The 19,734-nt window shown below is 36.4% G+C and overlaps 2 protein-coding genes across 2 annotated transcripts; one reads left to right on the top strand and one right to left on the bottom strand.

Annotated features, from left to right (window-relative positions):
* The first annotated feature begins 2,212 nt into the window (after positions 1 to 2,212).
* Positions 2,213 to 13,958, top strand: LOC107829532 (dnaJ protein ERDJ2). The gene is made up of 11 exons (XM_075222303.1): positions 2,213 to 2,695; positions 6,024 to 6,243; positions 6,335 to 6,430; positions 6,773 to 6,893; positions 6,993 to 7,099; positions 7,271 to 7,488; positions 7,758 to 7,935; positions 8,041 to 8,160; positions 10,740 to 10,826; positions 11,426 to 11,536; positions 12,794 to 13,958. Exons 2-11 carry the CDS (start codon positions 6,058 to 6,060, stop codon positions 13,628 to 13,630), a joined length of 2,061 nt encoding a protein of 686 aa, XP_075078404.1. The 5' UTR covers positions 2,213 to 2,695; positions 6,024 to 6,057; the 3' UTR covers positions 13,631 to 13,958.
* A 1,396-nt stretch (positions 13,959 to 15,354) lies between these two features.
* On the bottom strand, positions 15,355 to 19,531 carry LOC107795851 (tyrosine-protein phosphatase RLPH2-like). Its single transcript, XM_075222301.1, has 4 exons — positions 18,892 to 19,531; positions 16,387 to 16,454; positions 15,997 to 16,176; positions 15,355 to 15,895 (listed from the first exon to the last, which is right to left on the bottom strand). Exons 1-4 carry the CDS (start codon positions 19,415 to 19,417, stop codon positions 15,725 to 15,727), a joined length of 945 nt encoding a protein of 314 aa, XP_075078402.1. The 5' UTR covers positions 19,418 to 19,531; the 3' UTR covers positions 15,355 to 15,724.
* Between the last annotated feature and the right edge of the window lie 203 nt (positions 19,532 to 19,734).

Raw genomic sequence — 19,734 nt, 5'->3', positions numbered from 1 at the left:
GTTGTGATATGAAATGTGGGCACAGGGTGCTGTGAAGAAATGATAATAATAATTGGCACGTGAATTGTCCGTGCAGTTATGATATGAAATGAGGGCACGAGGTGCCGGTGAAATATGATGATTAAACTATGGGCACGAGGTGCCGTGGAAATATGAAAATGGACTGAGACTCGTATTTTTATGATTATGAAATGAGGTGTCACATTGTGACTTTTTAATTGAAAGAATTATATTCAAAATATTTATTTAGAAGGATTTTTATTTAAAAAGAATTATATTTGAAAGATATTTATTTGAGAAAATTATATTTGAAAGAGAGTTATCTAGAAGAATTATACGTGAAAGACAGTTATTTGAAGGACTTGATTTAATTGGGTGTAGTTGTGTTTATTAATTATTGAGTGATATTAATAGTACTCTTGTTGTCTGTTGTGCATATCACTGGTTGTTTTATCCTGCCCTTATTGTTATTTGTTTCCTATTATTTTGTATAATATATATTGCACAAGTTATTAGACTAGTGAGTGTCTTGACTGTTCCTCGTCTCTACTCTACTGAGGTTAGTCTTGATACTTACTGGGTACCGACCGTGGTGTACTCATACTACACTTCTGCATATTTTTGTGCAGAGCCAAGTATTGGAGATATCAGACTTGAGTAGAGTTAAAGCGGGATCGTAAGGATTCAAGGTAGAGCTGCTTGGTCGTCGCAGTCCCTTGGAGTCTTTTCATTTCATTGTACTGTTAATTTGTAATCAAACAGCATTGTATATTCGGTCCTCGTGATCATTTCATGTATTCAATTAGAGTTCGTGACTCGGTACTACTAGTCTTGGGAGGTTGTATATTCATATTTATTCCGCTGTTAGTTTTTATTACTTAGTTTTAAAAAAAAAAATGACTTCAAAATGCAATTGAAAACGGCTTACCTAGTCTTAGAGACTAGTCGCCATCACGACGCCTGTGGTGAGATTTTGGATCGTGACAAGCAGGCAAAAAAAAATTAAAATTTTGTTAGAACCAAAATAAAGAGTCCAAGATAAACCTTGTTTGTTTGTTAACTCAGAGATACTTCTATTACTGAGACTACAATATATGTCTAAACTCGCTTACACAAAACTCTAGGTCCGCCACTGATTAATAAGTCAATTTATTTAACCTTGTTCCCTTTTATTTCTTTTCTATACCTCTTCTTAATTTCTTCTGTTTCTCCATCTACTCTCTTTTATATCCTCTCTCTCTTTATACAACTCATTTTTATTATTTATTAAATTATATATATATATATATATATATATATATATATATATATATATATATATTTTTTTTTTTTTTTTTCAAATTTATTTAACTGTAGTTTTAATCATTTTTTCTTTTTTATCCATCTACTATTTTTTCCTTGAATTCAATATATTTTAGAATGATGATATCATATAAGTAGATTAAAAGGGGTGTATTTGGTAAAAAAAAAATAATTTTATGTTTTAAGTCACATTATTCAAAAGAATTTGAAACTGGTGAATTAAACTGAATTGGACAAAGCTTATTCGGTTTGGTGATAATGTATTTATTTATAAATCAAAAAGTTGTAAATCGAACTAAATTAATTATAAATCATCGAACCGAACCAAATTAATTCAAACGAATTGAACCGACTAAATATACAATCTTGTAAGTTGCATTAATCAAGTCATAGATTTGCCTCTGGCCTAATGGCTGAAACTGCTCGTCCCATCTCCTCGTTGTGTCGTTACTATTCATAGTATCTACAACAAGAACATATTACTATATAAATAATGGTTAACTGGGTAAGGCGCGAATGTTATCAAGGTCTAACATTTACATTTTTGAGATATTATAAATATTAAAATAACACGGGCTAGCCAGTTTTCGAACTGGTAATTAAAAAATAGCCAGTGTTTGTAAAATAATTAAAAAATAATCATTATTTTGCTGCAATACGGAAAGTTCCAGCATAATATACTGGAGATTAAAGCACCTGTCTATGAACTTTCAGTATAATATAATTAGTTGGCTAATTATCAAAATGAAGAAGAAAAGAGGATTGGGCTGTGGAGTTGAAAATGAGACTGGGCCGCCGTTTTGGGCCCATTTTTATTAAATTTACCCGCCCACTTGACCACTGACCCAATCCACATCTCAGCCTGCTCCGGTCCTTCAAAACGACGCCGTAGAGGGACTAAACGTTTCCCCTCTTGGTCTAGGGAACGGATGATCTTCCCCTTGACTCAAACCCTAGCCGCCCCTGAATCCCATCTCTCACCTCACTCATCTCTCACTCAACCATTCTGCAATCTGCATCCTCACAATTCACAGACCTCACTCCCACACTCTCCTATCCTCACACACACGGAAAAACTGACAATCAAAATAGCTGAAAATTTCTGGGTTCAAACTTTTGGATTTCAGATCTGGAAAAATACAAAAAAAAAAAAAAAAAACTTTGAAAAAAAGGCAAAACAGAGTAGAAAAGGAAATTAGGAAGCTCCTTTTTCTGTCAAATTTGAGTTCATCTACTTGTTAGTTTTGGGATTCTTGAGGTAACCGAGCTGTTAGAAATCTCAAAGTTCAAAAGCTTAAAACAAAATCTGGATTTGCTGCTGCTGTTCCTTCCTTCACTAGCTGAACTCCATAACCATCTGTGGCTGTTATTTTTTATTCTGCTGCAGTTTAAGGTACAAGCCAGCTTTTAATTAGTGTAATCTTCATTCAATTTATAGAAACCATGAATTATAACAGGCGTTTTGTTACTATAAATGTGAATTTGTCTCTTCTTTCTCCTTAAATTCATGTGACTGTTATTGTGTTTGAGCCATGAAGTATTTGATCATAGGATTTAATTAGGAGATGTTGAAATGCTTTGCGATACTGGAATTCTGATGTGCTAACGTTGATAGAAGATCCCTGTTGTTAGGAATTTAGAGGTAAGAGGCCGAGATCTGCAGATTTGGCCACTAATTGGTCCGATTGCATTTCAGAGGGCAAATAACATAAGAATCTCAGGAAATTATGTGGTCTTCCTCCTGGGAGATCATCTATGTTTTGGCATGTGCTAGGGATTAAGTCATCTCATTTTGAGACTTAAATTTTGCTCATATGTGTAATGTATTCTCTGGAAATGCATACTGGTTAGTGCCTGCTAAACAAAACGGGAACTGAAATAGGCATGGATATATGGGTTTGGATCCATTTGAATTTGTAGTTCTAGTGAAAATCTTTGATTTTGCAGTGCTCCTTTAATTTTTTTTATTTAGTGATCAAATGTGTATAATACGTTTATTGGACGGAAATCCATGAACTATTTGGAAAGTAGTTACTTCTATTAGCTGTAATATGGGCCATGTTGTGTTCTAGAGGTAACATTCTGAAATAGGACAGTCTTAAGGGAAACGTCGCAAATGCGAAAATAGGTTCGCAAATGTGAACCATGTTCCCTTCGCAAAAGCGACAATGTTATCGCAAATGCGAACCTAGCCCAGCCCAGGTCAACTTCAAAATTGCGACCCACACATTGCAATTGTGATACATGTGATCCCTTGCTAAGGTCGCAATTGTGACCCTGGTGTTCGCAAATGCGACACCAGAGCCATCAGCACACCGGCAGCTCAAATTCAGTCCAAAACCACTCCGTGACGCGTCTGAAACTCAACCGAGCCCTCGGAGCATAGATAGATTAGTCACAAAAGGTAGTAAAATATAACTGGAAAAAATAGAATTTCAATTGTAAGTGTCTAGCACATAAGAGATCAAAATTATATATTCGTTTTAAATTTAATCTAGAACAAAAAGTAAGCTATACTTTCCTTCGCTTATAAGGCACTTTAAGTTTGTACTTTCTTTGAAATTAAAATAAAACCCAAATATGAGGAGTTAGACGGCTTTAGCACTGCGTTGCTTTGGCCACGTCAAATTGATGACATGGCATGATATAATTAGTTTGCTGAGGTCAAAGAATCAAACTTTAATGTTCCAAAAATATTTATTACATTAACCTTAACTATTATTTATACCTAATTTGGGTGAGTTCATTAAGAAAAGTAAAAGACTCCCAATTAAAATATTTTTAGTTTAAAGTTAAAAATCAAAACCTCTAACTAAAAATAAAATAAATTAATTAGTTCAATATGGATTTTCAATACAAGTGAAGAAAACATACTTCCTCCGTCTCAAATTATTTGTCGTGTTTTACCTTATACATCTCTTGAAAAAATAATACTCTCTCCGGTCCACAATAAGTGATTTTTTGGCCCTTTTTTTGTGGTCCAAAATATCTGTTTTTTCCATATTTCAAGAATGAATTAATTATTTTTTTCCTACATTACCTTGGAGTAAATAGTGTTGGAATATGTGTTAGGGGTGTTTATGTGAAGAGATAGTAAAGGTTAATATGGTCAATTTCATTGCTAATTAATGTTAAAATGTGGATTTCTTAATCTATGTGAAAATAATCAAAAAATCATTTATTGCGGGCCAGAGGGATTAATTAGAAGGAGTTTGGATTATTTTACCCTTATTTATGTCTTAAACATATAATCTCTCTTTATGAAATATTTACATTAATATTTCCATTTTCAAGAACAATTACTATTTAAGGGTAAAATAGAAAAAAAATAATTAATTTTGTATTAAATTTTTAAAATGATAAATAATTTGAGATAATTATTTTTAGAAATCATGACAAATAATTTGAGACGAGAGAATAAGAATTAAGAGGTCAAATTTATGGACGGTCAAAGTGAACTAGATAATTAAAGCCTTGGATCAAAACTTAAAATAAAGGAAGCATTTGAGATAAATTTGATAATAAAGGTAAATTCTGAGGTTATAATAGCAAATGAAATAAAGATCGATATACTTCAATAGAAAGCAAACTGTAGCCCCGATCTAAATTAGCTCCATTTTAAGCCGCCTACCTCAGCCTGGAGCTTCAGGCTGTGCGCTTCTCCGGCGATCTGAATTCACTGTGAGTCAATTCCTTCATTTCCATTTGCAGTTTTGCTAGGGCAAACAAATAGCTGAAGCTTTTTGGTGATAGATATATATAATTCATAAATTTTGAATTCATATTTGTGTGAACTGATAAATTGATCTTCAATATTGAACTCGTTTTCATTTTTAACTCGAACGGAAATATGTATGAATTTAGCAATTGCTATTCAATTTCTGCAATTTTGCACAATAGTGTTTTCTATTGAATGGGAGGATGTGTGAGCAGTGTTCGATGAATCGGAATCGCCATTTTCATTACTATATTCGGAGTACATTTTCTAAGCTCATTTTTGTGAGGATAAATATACTATTGATAATGTTCGAATAGACAATTTAGCAGTGGTTTTAAAAGTGAAAAGCGCAAAAAAGGACAACGTGAATTGATGCGCACATTTAGGGAATCAATTCATTGCTTCAAGCACAAGGCGGGCAAAAGTTGTTTTCATATTTTACAATTTGTTATCATCGTGCTAGCTTGTTTTCTGATGAATCAGAATAATTATTTTGGTATTGCACTCAGCGTAGTTTTGCTTAGTTGAACTTCTCATGACGAAAGTACTTGAAGTTGAACAAATATGTATTGTTTTGCAGTTAATGTTTGTTTTTGCAGTTTTCAACTTCTTTTTTGTCCTTGAATTGGATGCTGACATGATATTATATTTGATGAGTAATGAGTTGCACTCTAAATGGAAACGACCATTTCAGTTTTTGTTATATGTTAAGTAATTTATTAAAAATGTACCAAGGTGGTACACCAAAATACAACAACCGGTCCTTACATCCCCAAGAACTCACACAACTCTATGAACTGAGATAACCATTTCAGTAGTATATTAAAGCTTAGTTCTGCTTAACTGGACTTGTCATGATATAATGCAGAGTTGAGAAAGTTAGGTTTGAAATATATAAAATTAGCAAAATTTATTTGAGATGCGGTTTTTTTGCGTTTTGAGTTTAAGGCTGGTGTGAGCCATTTTTGGATGTATTGTATTCTAATAGGAATCACCGTTTCAGGAGTATATTTGCTAGATTCTAAGAGAATTTCAATATGGCGGCTTCTGAAGAGAACAGCGCACTTTTCCCCATCTTTGTCTTGACTTTAATGGCTCTGCCACTAGTTCCTTACACTATAGTCAATTTATTTGGTGCTTTCAAGAAAAAGGCTGCCAAAATCAACTGCCAGTGTTCGGTATGCGTTCGGTCTGGGAAGTATCATAAATCCATATTCAAGCGGGCAAGTTTCTCTATAGTCTTGTTTATAGGATTTAATATTAAAGTTAAATTCTGTAATTGAGATTTAATTTATCTTTTCTTCCGATTTTCAGATTTCAAACTTCTCTACATACAGTAATCTGACCCTTGTACTGCTGTGGGTTGTCATGGCTGTTCTTGTTTATTACATCAAACATATCAGCACTGAGGTAATTGCATGTTCTATCTAGTGCTGTCTTCAATAGTACGAATCTTGTGTTCTTAAAATGTTTACTGTTTTGTCCCCATTGGTCACATTTGTAAAGTTTTCTAATTCACATAGCATATGTTTTATTTACACAAGCAATGGGGTATTCTTTTACTGATGTCAAGTTCTCATGGTTTGTTGATAAGTTTCCTTCTCATGGTCACAAGGAGGCATTATTATTAGCACCAACCATATTAACCTTCACACAATCCTCTAGGATTCCCTTTTATTGTAGTTTGTTTTCTTATGTTTTTTTTTAATCAATGGAGATGGTGCTTGTTTGTTTAAACATTTTATTCTGTAGTTCCAAATATTCGAGCCATTCAATATTCTTGGACTAGAACATGGAGCTTCAGACTCCGAAATAAAGAAGGCATATCGAAGACTTTCCATTCAGTATCATCCTGATAAAAATCCAGATCCAGGTTGAACCCAGAGCTAGCACTGTGTGTTCACATCTAGGTATTTCTGTGACAGCTGTATTGTCAGCCACTTGAACATGACTATTTGTCTCTTTTTTGCAGAGGCGCACTCATACTTTGTTGAATACATCTCAAAGGCTTATCAGGCTCTGACAGATCCAATATCTCGGGAAAATTTTGAAAAATATGGCCATCCAGATGGACGACAGGTAATTCACTTCTATAATGGCCCTGTGGACGCGGAGGATAGGTGGACATGTAAATTTCAACATCGAATTTTCCTTTTTTTTGGTCCTAGACATGATCATGATCATTTCATTTGGGTGGGAGGAACATACTCATCTTTAATGAATCTTTTTTCTTTTTTGTGTTTCCTGCAGGGGCTTCAAATGGGCATTGCCCTCCCACAGTTCCTTTTAAACATTGATGGAGCATCCGAGGGAATATTGTTGCTTGGAATTGTTGGAGTCTGTATAATTCTGCCCTTGACAATTTCTGTTATATACTTGTCTAGGTCGTCAAAATATACTGGGAATTATGTCATGCACTCTACATTAGCCGCATATTACCACTTAATGAAGCCTTCTTTAGCTCCAAGGTATGTGAGAGTAATAGTCTATTTGGCTTTCTTTTTAAGAATACATATATTTAAGTTTGTAGATTGTTTCATAGTATTGAAAAATCACAATTGGTAGCTGAAATGTTGTTGAATCTGATATAGTTGCATTTCCGTGTTTTGGTTACTAGTTTATCTTCTTGAACCTAATAGTTTTCTTTCCCCTTCCACTATGCAATGTTCTTCGCTTTCGCAGATGATGTTGCTTTTATCTCCATTCTGTCTCTTCTAATGTTGCTTCAATGATGCAGCAAGGTCATGGATGTTTTCATTAAGGCTTCTGAATTCATGGATGTTCCTGTTCGGCGGACTGATGAAGAACCTCTGCAGAGACTATTTGTCTTGGTTAGAAGTGAGCTAAATCTGGATCTTAAGAATATTCGGCAAGAACAGGCTAAGTTTTGGAAGCAGCATCCTGCATTAGTAAAGGTTAAATGCTTGCTGTCTTCGTTGTTTTCCAATCAAAAAACCTTGTTAAAGCTGTCCTTTTTTTTTAAAAAAAAAATCTAGCTAGATGTGCTTCTCTGCTTGCAGACTGAACTGTTGCTTCAAGCCCAATTGACACGTGAGACTGCAGCTTTGTCTCCAACTTTACAGCGTGATTTCAGACGTGTGCTTGAACTCGCACCTAGACTTCTGGAAGAGTTGATGAAGGTATCTCCATTCTTTCTGGTTCTAGTCATATTACTACTGTTAGTGCTGCTTTTCTTTTTGATAATGATAGTGATAAATGGACCTTGGGCCTAACTCAACCCCAAAAGCTAGCTTATGAGGTGAGGATTGCCCAAGACCATATAAGGAGACCAAGGACCTCAAATCCCACCAATATGGGACAACTCAACACCCCCATCACGCCCAGGCCTGCAAACTAGAGCGTGGACAATATAAATGGGGGCCCAACATCGGTAACAATAACTGGGATGGGCCTAGCTCTGATACCATGATAAATGGACCTTAGGCCTAACTCAACCCCAAAAACTAGCTTATGAGGTGAGGATTGCCCACCATATAAGGTATACGGAGACCAATGAGCTCAAATTCCACCAATGTGGGACAAGCTAGTGCTGTGAAAAGCAAGCGCTTCCTCGCTTAAAGCGAGAGGCGAAGCGAGGCAAGCCATCAAACGCTTCTGTTAGCTGAAGCGTAGCAGGTTTAAAAAAGCGCTCGCTTCCCATTAAAAAGCGAGAAACGACGATGCGAAGCGATGCGTAAGAAGCGAGCGCTTCTCTGTATTACAGGGCTGCCAACCTATTTAATTAAAAAAGTTGTTCTTTTTTTAAAACATCATCGACCAGCAGCAACAGTGAAAGAAAGAGGCGACCTAGGGTTCAATTTTTCTACACTTTTCAACTTCAAGATCATCAAGTTTGGTCCAGGTATGTGATTTCTTCTTCCTCCTCCCAGGGTTGTGAAAAGCGGTCGCTTCCTCGCTTGAAGCGAGAAGCGAAGCGACCCTTTACCCGCTTCTGCTATATGAAGCGACTCAGGTAGACAAAAGCGTGCGCTTTCCACTAAAAAGCGAGGAGCGACAAAGCAAAGCGAAGCGACCGAAGCGAGCGCTATTTTAAACAGCTGCCAGCCTATTTAATTAAAAAAGAAAGGTGTTCAGTGTTCTTTTATTAAAACACGACCAACAACAACAGTGAAATAAAGAGGCGACCTAGGGTTCAATTTTTCTACACTTTTCAACTTCAAGATCATCAAGTTTGGTCCATGTATGTGATTTCTTCTTCCTCCTCCCAGGGTTGTGAAAAGGGGTCGCTTCCTCGCTTAAAGCGAGAAGCGAAGCGACCCTTTACCCGCTTCTGCTATATGAAGCGACTCAGGTAGACAAAAGCGTGCGCTTCCCACTAAAAAGCGAGAAGCGACGAAGCGAAGCGAAGCGACCGAAGCGAGCGCTTCTCTGTTTTAAACACTGCCAGCCTATTTAATTTAAAAAGAAAGGTGTTAAGTGTTCTTTTATTAAAACACGACCAGCAGCAACAGAGATTCCAAAGAGGCGACTAGGGTTCCCTTTTCAACTTAACCAGAGATTCAACAGCAACATGTATGTGATGATTTCTGTTTCAGCGTCCAAATAGCAGCGAAATGCTGGCGAATTTTTTTTTTTACCTTCGGTTCTTTCTCAGTCTTCTCCTCTTCGTTGAAATGCCGCCCAGTTCTTCTTACATTGTTTTTATGCTGCCCAGTTTTTAACAGAATGGTATACTACCCTTCCTCTTGTTTTTATATCCTTTATTCTTAGTTCTAATTGCCTTTCTTATGTTTTATGTAGTTGTTCTTTTAATGACAATCTTGTAGAAGAATAGGATGCTCATTTTGTGCTTTAATTGATGCTACTCTTTAGTTTTTACATAGAAGTATTGAACATTTGCTTACATATATGTGTTGTCTATGCGGTATTTAATTTAATAATTTTTTTTTAAAATTCTGCTTCATTCAGAAAAGCGAGCGCTTCGCTTCTCGCTTTAAGCGAAATGGGGGTTGTCGCTTTTCCTCGCTTCACGCTCTTCACAACACTGCCTCCTCCTCCTTCTTCTTCTTCTTTCACCGTTTCAGCGTCCAAATAGCAGCGAAATGTTGGCAAGTTTTTTTTCCTTTCTCTTCTTTCTCATTCTTCTCCTCTTCTTCTTCTTTTTCATTTTCTTCCACCGTTTTTTCGTTTTAAGCTCACAGAGGAAGGGAAAAGAAGCAACTACTCTGTCCCTAGTTGATGAAGAAGAAAAAGACGGCGAGCAATATTATAATGATAATGGAATACAAGAATTTGACAATCTTGTAGAAGAATAGGATGCTCATTTTGTGCTTTAGTTGATGCTGCTCTTTAGTTTTTATATTGAAGTATTGACCATTTGCTTACAGTTACATGTGTTGCATTGTCTATGCAGTATTTATTTTAATATTGTTTTTTTAAATTTCGCTGCTTCACTTCTCGCTTCTCGCTTTAAGCGAAAAGGGGCTTGTCACTTTTCCTCGCTTCATACTCTTCACAACACTGGGGACAACTCAACAGATAGTGTTAGTGCTGTTTAGTTTACTGTAGTTCTTGTCACAAGATGGAACATTTCTGAGGGATTTAATTGTCACTGGCATGGTGTAGGTGGTAACTATCATTAGGAAAGGAATTTTTTTACTAATAAGGTCGGAAGTATATATAGGAGGATGAGCTGTCTTAAGCCTAACATGATATGAGTTGCTGTGGTAACACAAGGAATTTGTCTTATTGCATGCAGATGGCTATTATTCCACGCCCTCCCGTGGGGCATGGATGGCTAAGACCTGCAATAGGAGTGGTGGAACTGTCTCAGAGTGTTGTTCAGGTTAGTTTTCCAGAAAGCCAGTACTTTTCTGAAAGATCAGCACTAGTTTCTACATCTGTTGTGTGGAGCCATGCTTATCCCTTCTCATCACATATTTCTTATCATTTTCTTATCTCTTTTCCCTTCTTCCAGCACAAGGTAAGAAAAGTAACTTTTTTCCGTGATAACTATTGAATTTCATGTTGTATACCTCAACTTCCAGCATTTTGACTGTCGTCATCGCCTGTCTGTTCTACATTTATATCTGAAACTTAAAGTATTTGCATCATATTATCTGAAGACATAATCATAGATACATCATTGATACGGGCAATACTGCTTATTTTTTGTTCTGTTACATACTGTTAAGATTCATGTATTAAGATGAATGTTTTGTCAACATTTTATTTTTGTCAGTTGTTTTGATGAATTATTATGCTCAGATTTGGACTTCCAACAGTTATTTGTTTAGGAGTTGGTATTCATTTTTTTCCATTTTTGAAAGGTTTATGACCTAGAAAGTCCCAATATTCTACTCAAATTCATTTACCCACATTGCAGGCACAATTGGTTCTCTTTCCTACTCTCATTTCTGACGCATTTTGCTGTTAATGATTCAGGCGGTACCTCTCACTGCAAGGAAAGCAGCAGGTGGATCCAGTGAAGGGTATGCACCGTTCTTGCAGCTGCCACACTTTAGTGAGGCTGTGGTAAAAAAGATTGCAAGAAAGGTTGCAATTATTGCTTTTAATCTGTTCTCAAACTTCCTAAACACATCTGCTGAATGTTGGATTGGTGCTCATGATAAATTATGAATCAACGTGCTTTTGTGTCTCTGATTGGTTCCTTGGTGGAGTTGGGGGAAGTATGTGCATTACTCATCTTGTTTTATATCTTAGTTTAATTAATAGTTAGACTAAGGAAATTGTCCCTAGAAATGATACTTGATAACCAAAAAAAGACAAGAGAACTGTCTCTAGAAAGCTTATTTATCACATTTTCTGGTCTTGGTATTAGCGGGCTGTGCTATCCGTATAATCCCGGCTCAAAATGAGGTGTTGCGTTGTGACAAGCCAAATTCCGTAAACATTAAAATGAAAAAACACCAGCCTTTGAGTGTACAGGGATGTTATATAACTTGATTTTCCATTACAGCGGAGTGGCTGCAGTAACTGCTTACCTAAACTCATCTCTCCTAGTATATATAGTGACATGATGTTATTAAAGTAGTACGTTGGTTTATTTACAATCTTTTGATCTGGGATAAATATAACTCTCCTCAATATTATTTATCAGGAAAAAAATACTTTTTACTCAATAATGACTGAAATGTTAGTTATATGGTAGTTACTTCATGACTTACTCCATATCATGAAATATGCTTCGCTTGATTTTTGTGATCTAGCGGCGTTTCATTTATTTTGAGTTCACTTCTACATTTTAAACATGTTACAAATTTACACCTTTTAATAGTTAATGTTTGATACTTGCTTTGAGTGTGTCACGGTGGCTACCTATATAGTGCATGCGTTCAGTGGGAAGTCTAGTGACATCTCTATTCAGTTTCTTCTTCTTTCTTTATTTCCTTGTGCAAAATCTGAGTATTGGTGGGAACTTGATTCACATTAATGGGAAAATGAAAATCATAATTTTATAAGGACTTTTAGTATTACCTGGACCATTTTCCTTTGGTGGTGTGTTTCTCTTGTATTCATAAGGATGCTATGGACTGTCTTAATTAAAGGAGTCAATATGTACATTGATTGTGCGTCTTCCAGGCTAATTTAAGCCTGGAGTCTTAATTTTCTATGTTTTTCCTATTCATACTGAAACAACTTCTTTTGTTACCTGTGATGTAATGATGTGACAGCCTACTTTTTTTATTTTTTGCTTTCTGTGGCACGCGTATTAATTAGTGAAGTGTTATACGGGCTTTGACAAGTGAGCCTTTTGTTTTGGATATCCTTAACCCTTTCCTCTATGTACAGAAAGTCCGTACATTTCAAGACTTCCGTGATATGACACCAGATGAACGCGAAGATCTGCTGTCTCAAGTTGCTGGGTTCTCCAACTCTGAATCCCACGATGTGGAGATGGTTCTTAAAATGATGCCTTCAGTGACAATTGATATCACTTGTGAGACAGAAGGTGAGGAGGGAATTCAAGAGGGTGACATCGTTACCATGCATGCTTGGGTCACTCTCAACCGTGGTAATGGCTTGATCCGTGCCCTTCCACATTGTCCGTATTTTCCTTTTGACAAAGAAGAGAATTTCTGGTTGCTGCTTGCGGACTCCTTTTCGAATGATGTCTGGCTCTCCCAGAAGGTTAGCTTCATGGATGAAGCTACAGCGATCATTGCTGTATCAAAAACGATTCAGGAGTCAAAGGAAGGGTCTGGTGCAAGTGCAAGGGAAATAAATGTTGCCGTTAAAGAAGCAATTGAGAAAGTGAAAAATGGTTCGAGGCTGGTAATGGGGAAGTTCCAAGCTCCAGCTGAGGGAAACTACAACTTGAGCTCTTTCTGCTTATGCGACTCCTGGATTGGTTGTGATGCAAAGTCAAATATAAAGTTAAAGGTAATGAAACGCAGCAGAGCTGGAACCAGAGGCGGTCTCACAGCAGATGAGACTCCTGTCATGGAGGATGGAATTGAGGAGGACGAGGAAGAAGAAGAAGATGATTATGATGATTATGAAAGTGAATACAGCGAAGATGAAGAAGATACAAAGGAAACAAAGAGTAAAGGAGCGGTGGCCAATGGCTCGACCCACAATAAGGGCAGTGGTTCAAGCTCTGATGAGTCTGGTTCAGAGGCCGATTAAGTCTCTTTCTTGGCTACTAGTTGTTTGCTCTCCTATTTCCCCTGCTTCCATAATGTTCCAAAGTTTTCGGGGAAGAGAAAAAGAAACCTGTGAGAAGACGTCCTCTCGCTCCATTTGTTTGGGAAGCTGGGGTGGGGGAGGGGCAGGTAAGAAGAGAATTCAATCGATCTTTTTTTTCTGTTATATGACTTACATCTCAGGCAAATTACTCCGGGCTTTATCTTTCTATAGTGGTATACTTAGAACCGTTAGTGTTGTAATTTGACATGAATAAAACATTTATAGGGCGTTCTTCAGAGCTTGAATGGTTAAGTCCTTTTTTGTCCAACTAGACAGTTCTTGTCGTTTTACTGTTGATACATGACACAAGTCCTGATGATGAGATCCCCTTGCCTCCATCCGATCCAGGTCTCCTGTTGTCAGGAATGTTTTCAAAGAGAAGTTTGCAAAGCCTAGTCTCCTTTGAGCTGGCTTGGCTCGGGCGAATGTTCACGTTTGCTTTCTTTGTAATGCAATTCTTTTCATCCCCGCCAGAAAAAGAATTGCCATCAGCGTTTTGCCACGCATTTATGTGTCAATTGAAGGCATTCTACAGCCTCAGTTCGCGTTAAAGTAGAGATACTGTAAGTGTGTTTTGAAGTCGAAGTAGTAAATTGCCTGGAATTCATACCTTAGATTTGATAGCACGAGGTTGCAGTATAGCGGTGCATATCTCTGGTGAAGCAATTACTGTGGCTTTCAGTCCAATATCTCAGAAAGGGAAAAAAAAAACATTTTAGCAGTCGTTTTATAGCTCGAAATTTTGGTTTACTTGGAAATACCAATTGAACGAACTTCAGGTCTGTTTATCCACTGTTATTTAAGAACTAGGAATTTGATAAATCCTGGGCCTTTGTATGAGATATTTTCTTTTCATTTTTTACTTCAAGTTTTTTTATTGTTAGTTGGATAGGATATGTTGAATGGGGTGTGTGTGTGTGGGGGGGGGGGGGGGGTGTTGCGCGCATAGAAGAGAGGAGTGCCTTGGATGGGACTGACCTTGTATCTAAGGTCACAACTCCAATCCTAAACGTCTAAGGTAGAAGCTGCAAAGCATATTCCCACGAGAGCTTGAGTCGAAGCATTATTGCTGGTTTTTGACATTAGCCTGTAGCGTAGGGAATTTGGTAGACCAAAAAAGTTACGCAGACAAGAAAATTTTGCTATCTTTACGGTTACTTGTCATTACATATTTTTTTAATTTCATGCTATTGAAAAGCATGAAGTATCAGGTTTCAAAACCTAGCGAAGAAAAAAACATAAGGTGACTTCTTTCTATTTGTCTAAGTTTTGGTGGACAGAATTACTCAGTACTACGATAAGATAGTTGGTATCTCGTGGAATTTGTCGAGGTGCACACAAGCTTTTCCGGACATCATGGTTATTGAAAAAAAAATAAATCATAACGTTCTTTAATTACAACAAACCTAGTATAGTTTTACAAGTGAGTTCTGGAGAGGATAGTGTGTACACAATCTTACCCCTACTTTACGAAATAGAGAGACTTTCATAACGCTCTTTAATTGAGTTTGCAAAAAGCAACTAAAAGCAACTAGTTGTCCCCGCCCATCTATTTTTGTCTTGGAATGTTTCTAACCGGCAATCAAGACTGCATGTATAAAGGGGGATTAACTCAACTTTTTGACACAATCAAGCTAGAAGAGAGCACACCATCAAAACATGACTTTGCACAAGGCAATATGAGTCACCTATCACCAAAATTGTCTACAAAGTTAACTGAATTGGTTGTAACATATAAATGAAGTTTCTTTCTTTTTGTGATAAGGTAAATAATTTCACTACTAGTGAGAAAGTCTCCTATACAAGCAGTATATCAAAAAGTAGAGAATCTACAATATAATATGATTCTCGACAGGCTTGAAGTTTGTTCAATACAGGCTTATTGTGTAAATCTATTGACTACATCTACAACATAATACGAGTTATTTGTTGATCCAAAAGCCACTGGAGTCGTGTTTTTTTTGGTATTGCAATTTACTTTGGTTATTTCTGTTTTAAACAGAAAGGGTCAATAAATTTGACACAAACCATAGTCTATTTCACCAAACGATCAGTATCCCGTACAACTTCCATTGAAGGAAGCACTACTGCAGCCACTGGATTATCTTCTAGTCCACCACCTTCATCTATTACCAGTCTTAAACCTTCAATATGGAATTTCCCATGGTGACCACTTACGACGATTGTTGGAGTTTTAGTCAGTTCCTAAAAAAAAGATTCAACAACAATCAATTTTCATCTTCATTTAACATGATATAATGACGAAGACGAATGGAGCCATAATCGCGTTTCCCTGAAGCAATTACCTGAGGGATTTCCCATACGTTCTTCCTTCCGCTAAGGGCTTCCACCTTAGAAATCCTTGTGTCCTTTGCTTTAAGAGTTTTAATCTGTTCCTCAACAGCTTTGTTTTTCTCCAGACCAGCATGAACAGCAATTAGTTTGCACCTTTTAATTCCTTCCTCTGTTTTTATGCAAACATCGTCCTAGAAAGCAAAAGAAAGAAACATACCGTTGAAAGTTGGCCAAGAAATGACATGATCAATGAACACTCTTGAGTTCATTTATAAAGCATAAACAAAAATTAAGCACATATTTTTTCGATAAGACAATCAAGAATTACTTAAGGTGGTCACGGAAAAATTGAAGGGAAGAAAATTTGGAAAGGAAAGAATAGTGAAGACAAAAGAACTTACCACTTCGTGAATCCAGACCAAATCGGCAAGAAACTTCTTGTGCTCATCAGGAACTGCCTTCATAAGATCTGTTAGAGTGAAACCTTACTGTTAACAAAAGGATTTTTTTTTGTAATATTGCGATAGGCAGAACTAAGAATTCTCCTCTTTTTTTTTTTGGGGGGTAACAGGTAATTGAACTATAGAATGAACTATCAGCAATCAAATTCTCCTCAGGTCCACCCAACACCATATGAAAAAGGGACAATCTTGAGCACGACAGGAAGGAACAACGCCTATATGAAATGAGCATTCCACTCAATAAGAGCCGCATGTCACATTATACACCTATTTTCAAAGCGGAGGAAAATAGAAACTTATCACTAAAACACACATTTCTTTATGATATGAACAACTATAGAACACATTACACTGATAAAGAAGAGAAACCAGACAGAAGTTGAACTAAAAATTGAACGATCACCACCCAAATCAAACTAGGTGATCCAACAAGGAATTGATACACATAATCCTCCGATATAGAATCAAGATAACACATTATGATGGTCAATCAATAACATATGCTGCAATCCCAAATTAGTTAAGAGTCAGTTATGTTAATCCAAAGTACCCATTGCGCTCAATAAAAACTCATTTCATTCCGGTACTAGATGATTTGTCTTTTAAAGTAAATTTGTAGTTGTCAAAGGGCCATTTAAAGCGCGCTTAAGCCCTGAAGCTCAATAAAGCTCAGGGAGGGCGTTTCGCCTCGCTTAAGCTGCACTTTAGAGTAGGCAAGGCACTAAGGTGCACGCCTTATCGTCCATGCTTTCTATCTTGAATCGAGTAGTACGAAACTAAACAATAAATATAATCAGCAAATAGGTATATTCGATGTTAAGAAAAACATTAAGAATGAATTTGTTATTTCTTGCATTACAAATGTATTTTTATTTTTTTCTTCATTGCACCTTTTTTACGAAAGCCCACATGTTAGTTGCGCTTTTCGCGTAAAGCCCCAATAAACCTTAAGCACATTTTAAAGCTTTTCGCCTTTGACTACTCACTTCTATAAATTTAGAGGGTTTCTTAGTCTCACAATTATTTTCTACGTGGGAATAAGCCTAACTATAATAAGAAGACTCCCCGAAAATATTGAACCTAATGCAAGTGCAATAACAACTGAGTCTTACTCTAGCTAATTGATAATGCCTATATGGATCATATGGTCAAACAATCTTGGGTAATATTTTTCTCATTTAAAATCTATTTGTGCTACTTGCACCCTTGTTGGAGATCTTGCCCAATCTCATATGGTCAAATATCCTTCTGCATTTTTGCAACATTTCATTTTGCAGATATGTTGGGTTTTACTATCTTCACAAGTGTTCTACAGACACTTTGTTAATTATCATCCAATCATGTAACACTTCCATTATACCATTCCATTTCACTATCCTATTTTAGTTCAATTTGTGTTATATCTTCATCTATCATGCCATTCTCCCGGAAGATTGTGCTTAGATTTTTGAATTGTCTTCATTTATACACCAAAGTTCTGTCTAATCTAACCTCACAGTCCTTCTTATGGTGCTAAAATTGCGCATATTTCCTCTTGCTTTATACTTATCGGACCTAAAACTTTTTCTCTTTATCTTACTTCCACTTTTCCTAATACCCTTACTTTCTACAGTACTTATAAGTAGCTCCAACTTCTAAATGTCTCCCTTTTGTTCCATTTCATCAACTAATACCATATCATATGCAAATATCATGTATCGCGGAACACCATCCTGTATACTATTGGTACTACCGCATCCATGAGTAAACAAGTACTATGCAGTTACGACCGTAATACGAGGATCCATAAGTAGAGTAAGCAAGTATGCAATTAGGACTTAGGAACCACAATATAAGGGGAAAAAAGACAAGCTATTGATAACTGGAACCACCCGGAAACACCAGTACAAAAGCTTCAACTTACAATCAGCTAAAGAAGAAACATCCAAAATCACTATCATTGTGAAAACAACCATCAAATGAAACACTTCCTATACACAAGACCAAAAAAAAACAAAAAAACAAAAAGATAACATTTCTAGAAATAGCTCAGAGGTCCAAAATTCATCATCAGCTAGGAAGGGAAAATAAAAAACCATACCTAATTTTCAATGTTTTGTCCATCACTGCTCCTATGTTGCCTAGACTCTCCGAAAATATCACCCGGTGCGTGTCGTATCCCCCAAAAGTAGTACATTTTTGGAGGATCCGACATGGGTGCGGCAGCATCTTGGAGAGTCCGCGCAACATAGCTGCTAGCACAACCAATTCAACAGAGAAAAGCCACAACAACAACCACCCCAACTGCATCTTAGTCCCAAACAAGTTTTAGTTGACTATATGAATCCTCACTAATAACATTACTCCATATAAACTCATCATAGGCCAATATTATATAAAACAAAAATAATAATAAAGCTAAAACACACAAAAAAAAGGAGGGGACAGGAAATTAAGGAATTATACCAGCAGAACCATGAGGAACACCATAAGATTCAAAAGTAGGAGCAGCATCATAAATAGAACCTTTATATTCAATACCCTTTATAGTATTAAACTTAACAGTATGATTTCCAGCCCATCTTCTCCCTTGTAAATGCATATTCTCAAAGCCTTCACCTTTATACCACCCTTCTCTTTCCTCATTCATTTCATATTCTTTCCATGTTTCTTTAAATTCAGATCCATCAACTGGACTTGGTAGTACACCCAAGAATGCTCCAAAAGCAAAATCATGATTCCCACAAAGGTAAACATGGGTTTGTTTTGGGTATTTTAAGGGCAAAGAATTTAAAAAGTTTAAAACTTTATGAGTTTCTGGACCTCTATCACAGTAATCACCCAAGAAAATTATAAGTGCAGTGGAAAAATCAGATGGGTCAATGCAAGATTCAAGATTTGACCATAAATTTTGAAGCTTTGTTATGTAGCCATGGATATCACCTATACAACATACCACCCTAGGTTTTGTGGGTGGATTTTTGTCCTCCATTTTTTTTGTTTGTTTGTATAAATGGAGTAAAGAGAATGGGAGGTTGGAGATGATTTATTTTGCAGCAGTGTCCGAGTGAAATGAGAAAAGAAGAAAAATGTTTGTGTTCGTTTCCCAGGTAATTTGGAATAATAATAATAGTAATAATAATAATAATATTTAAAAAAAACATCATATTAAAAACACACACACACAATGAAAACACGTTTCCAGGCTCCAGCCATTGTTTTTATGTATAATTAATATACATTAAAAGCGCACTACGGTGCTCAATATATCCGGCATTCATATCCAAAATCTCAGGCTTTTGATACTGT

The sequence above is a fragment of the Nicotiana tabacum genome, chromosome 9 (genome assembly GCF_000715075.1).
Source record: "Nicotiana tabacum cultivar K326 chromosome 9, ASM71507v2, whole genome shotgun sequence".
Classification (NCBI taxonomy): domain Eukaryota; kingdom Viridiplantae; phylum Streptophyta; class Magnoliopsida; order Solanales; family Solanaceae; genus Nicotiana; species Nicotiana tabacum.
Note: the sequence above shows the minus strand (reverse complement) of the source record. Positions and strands in the feature narration are given on the sequence as shown.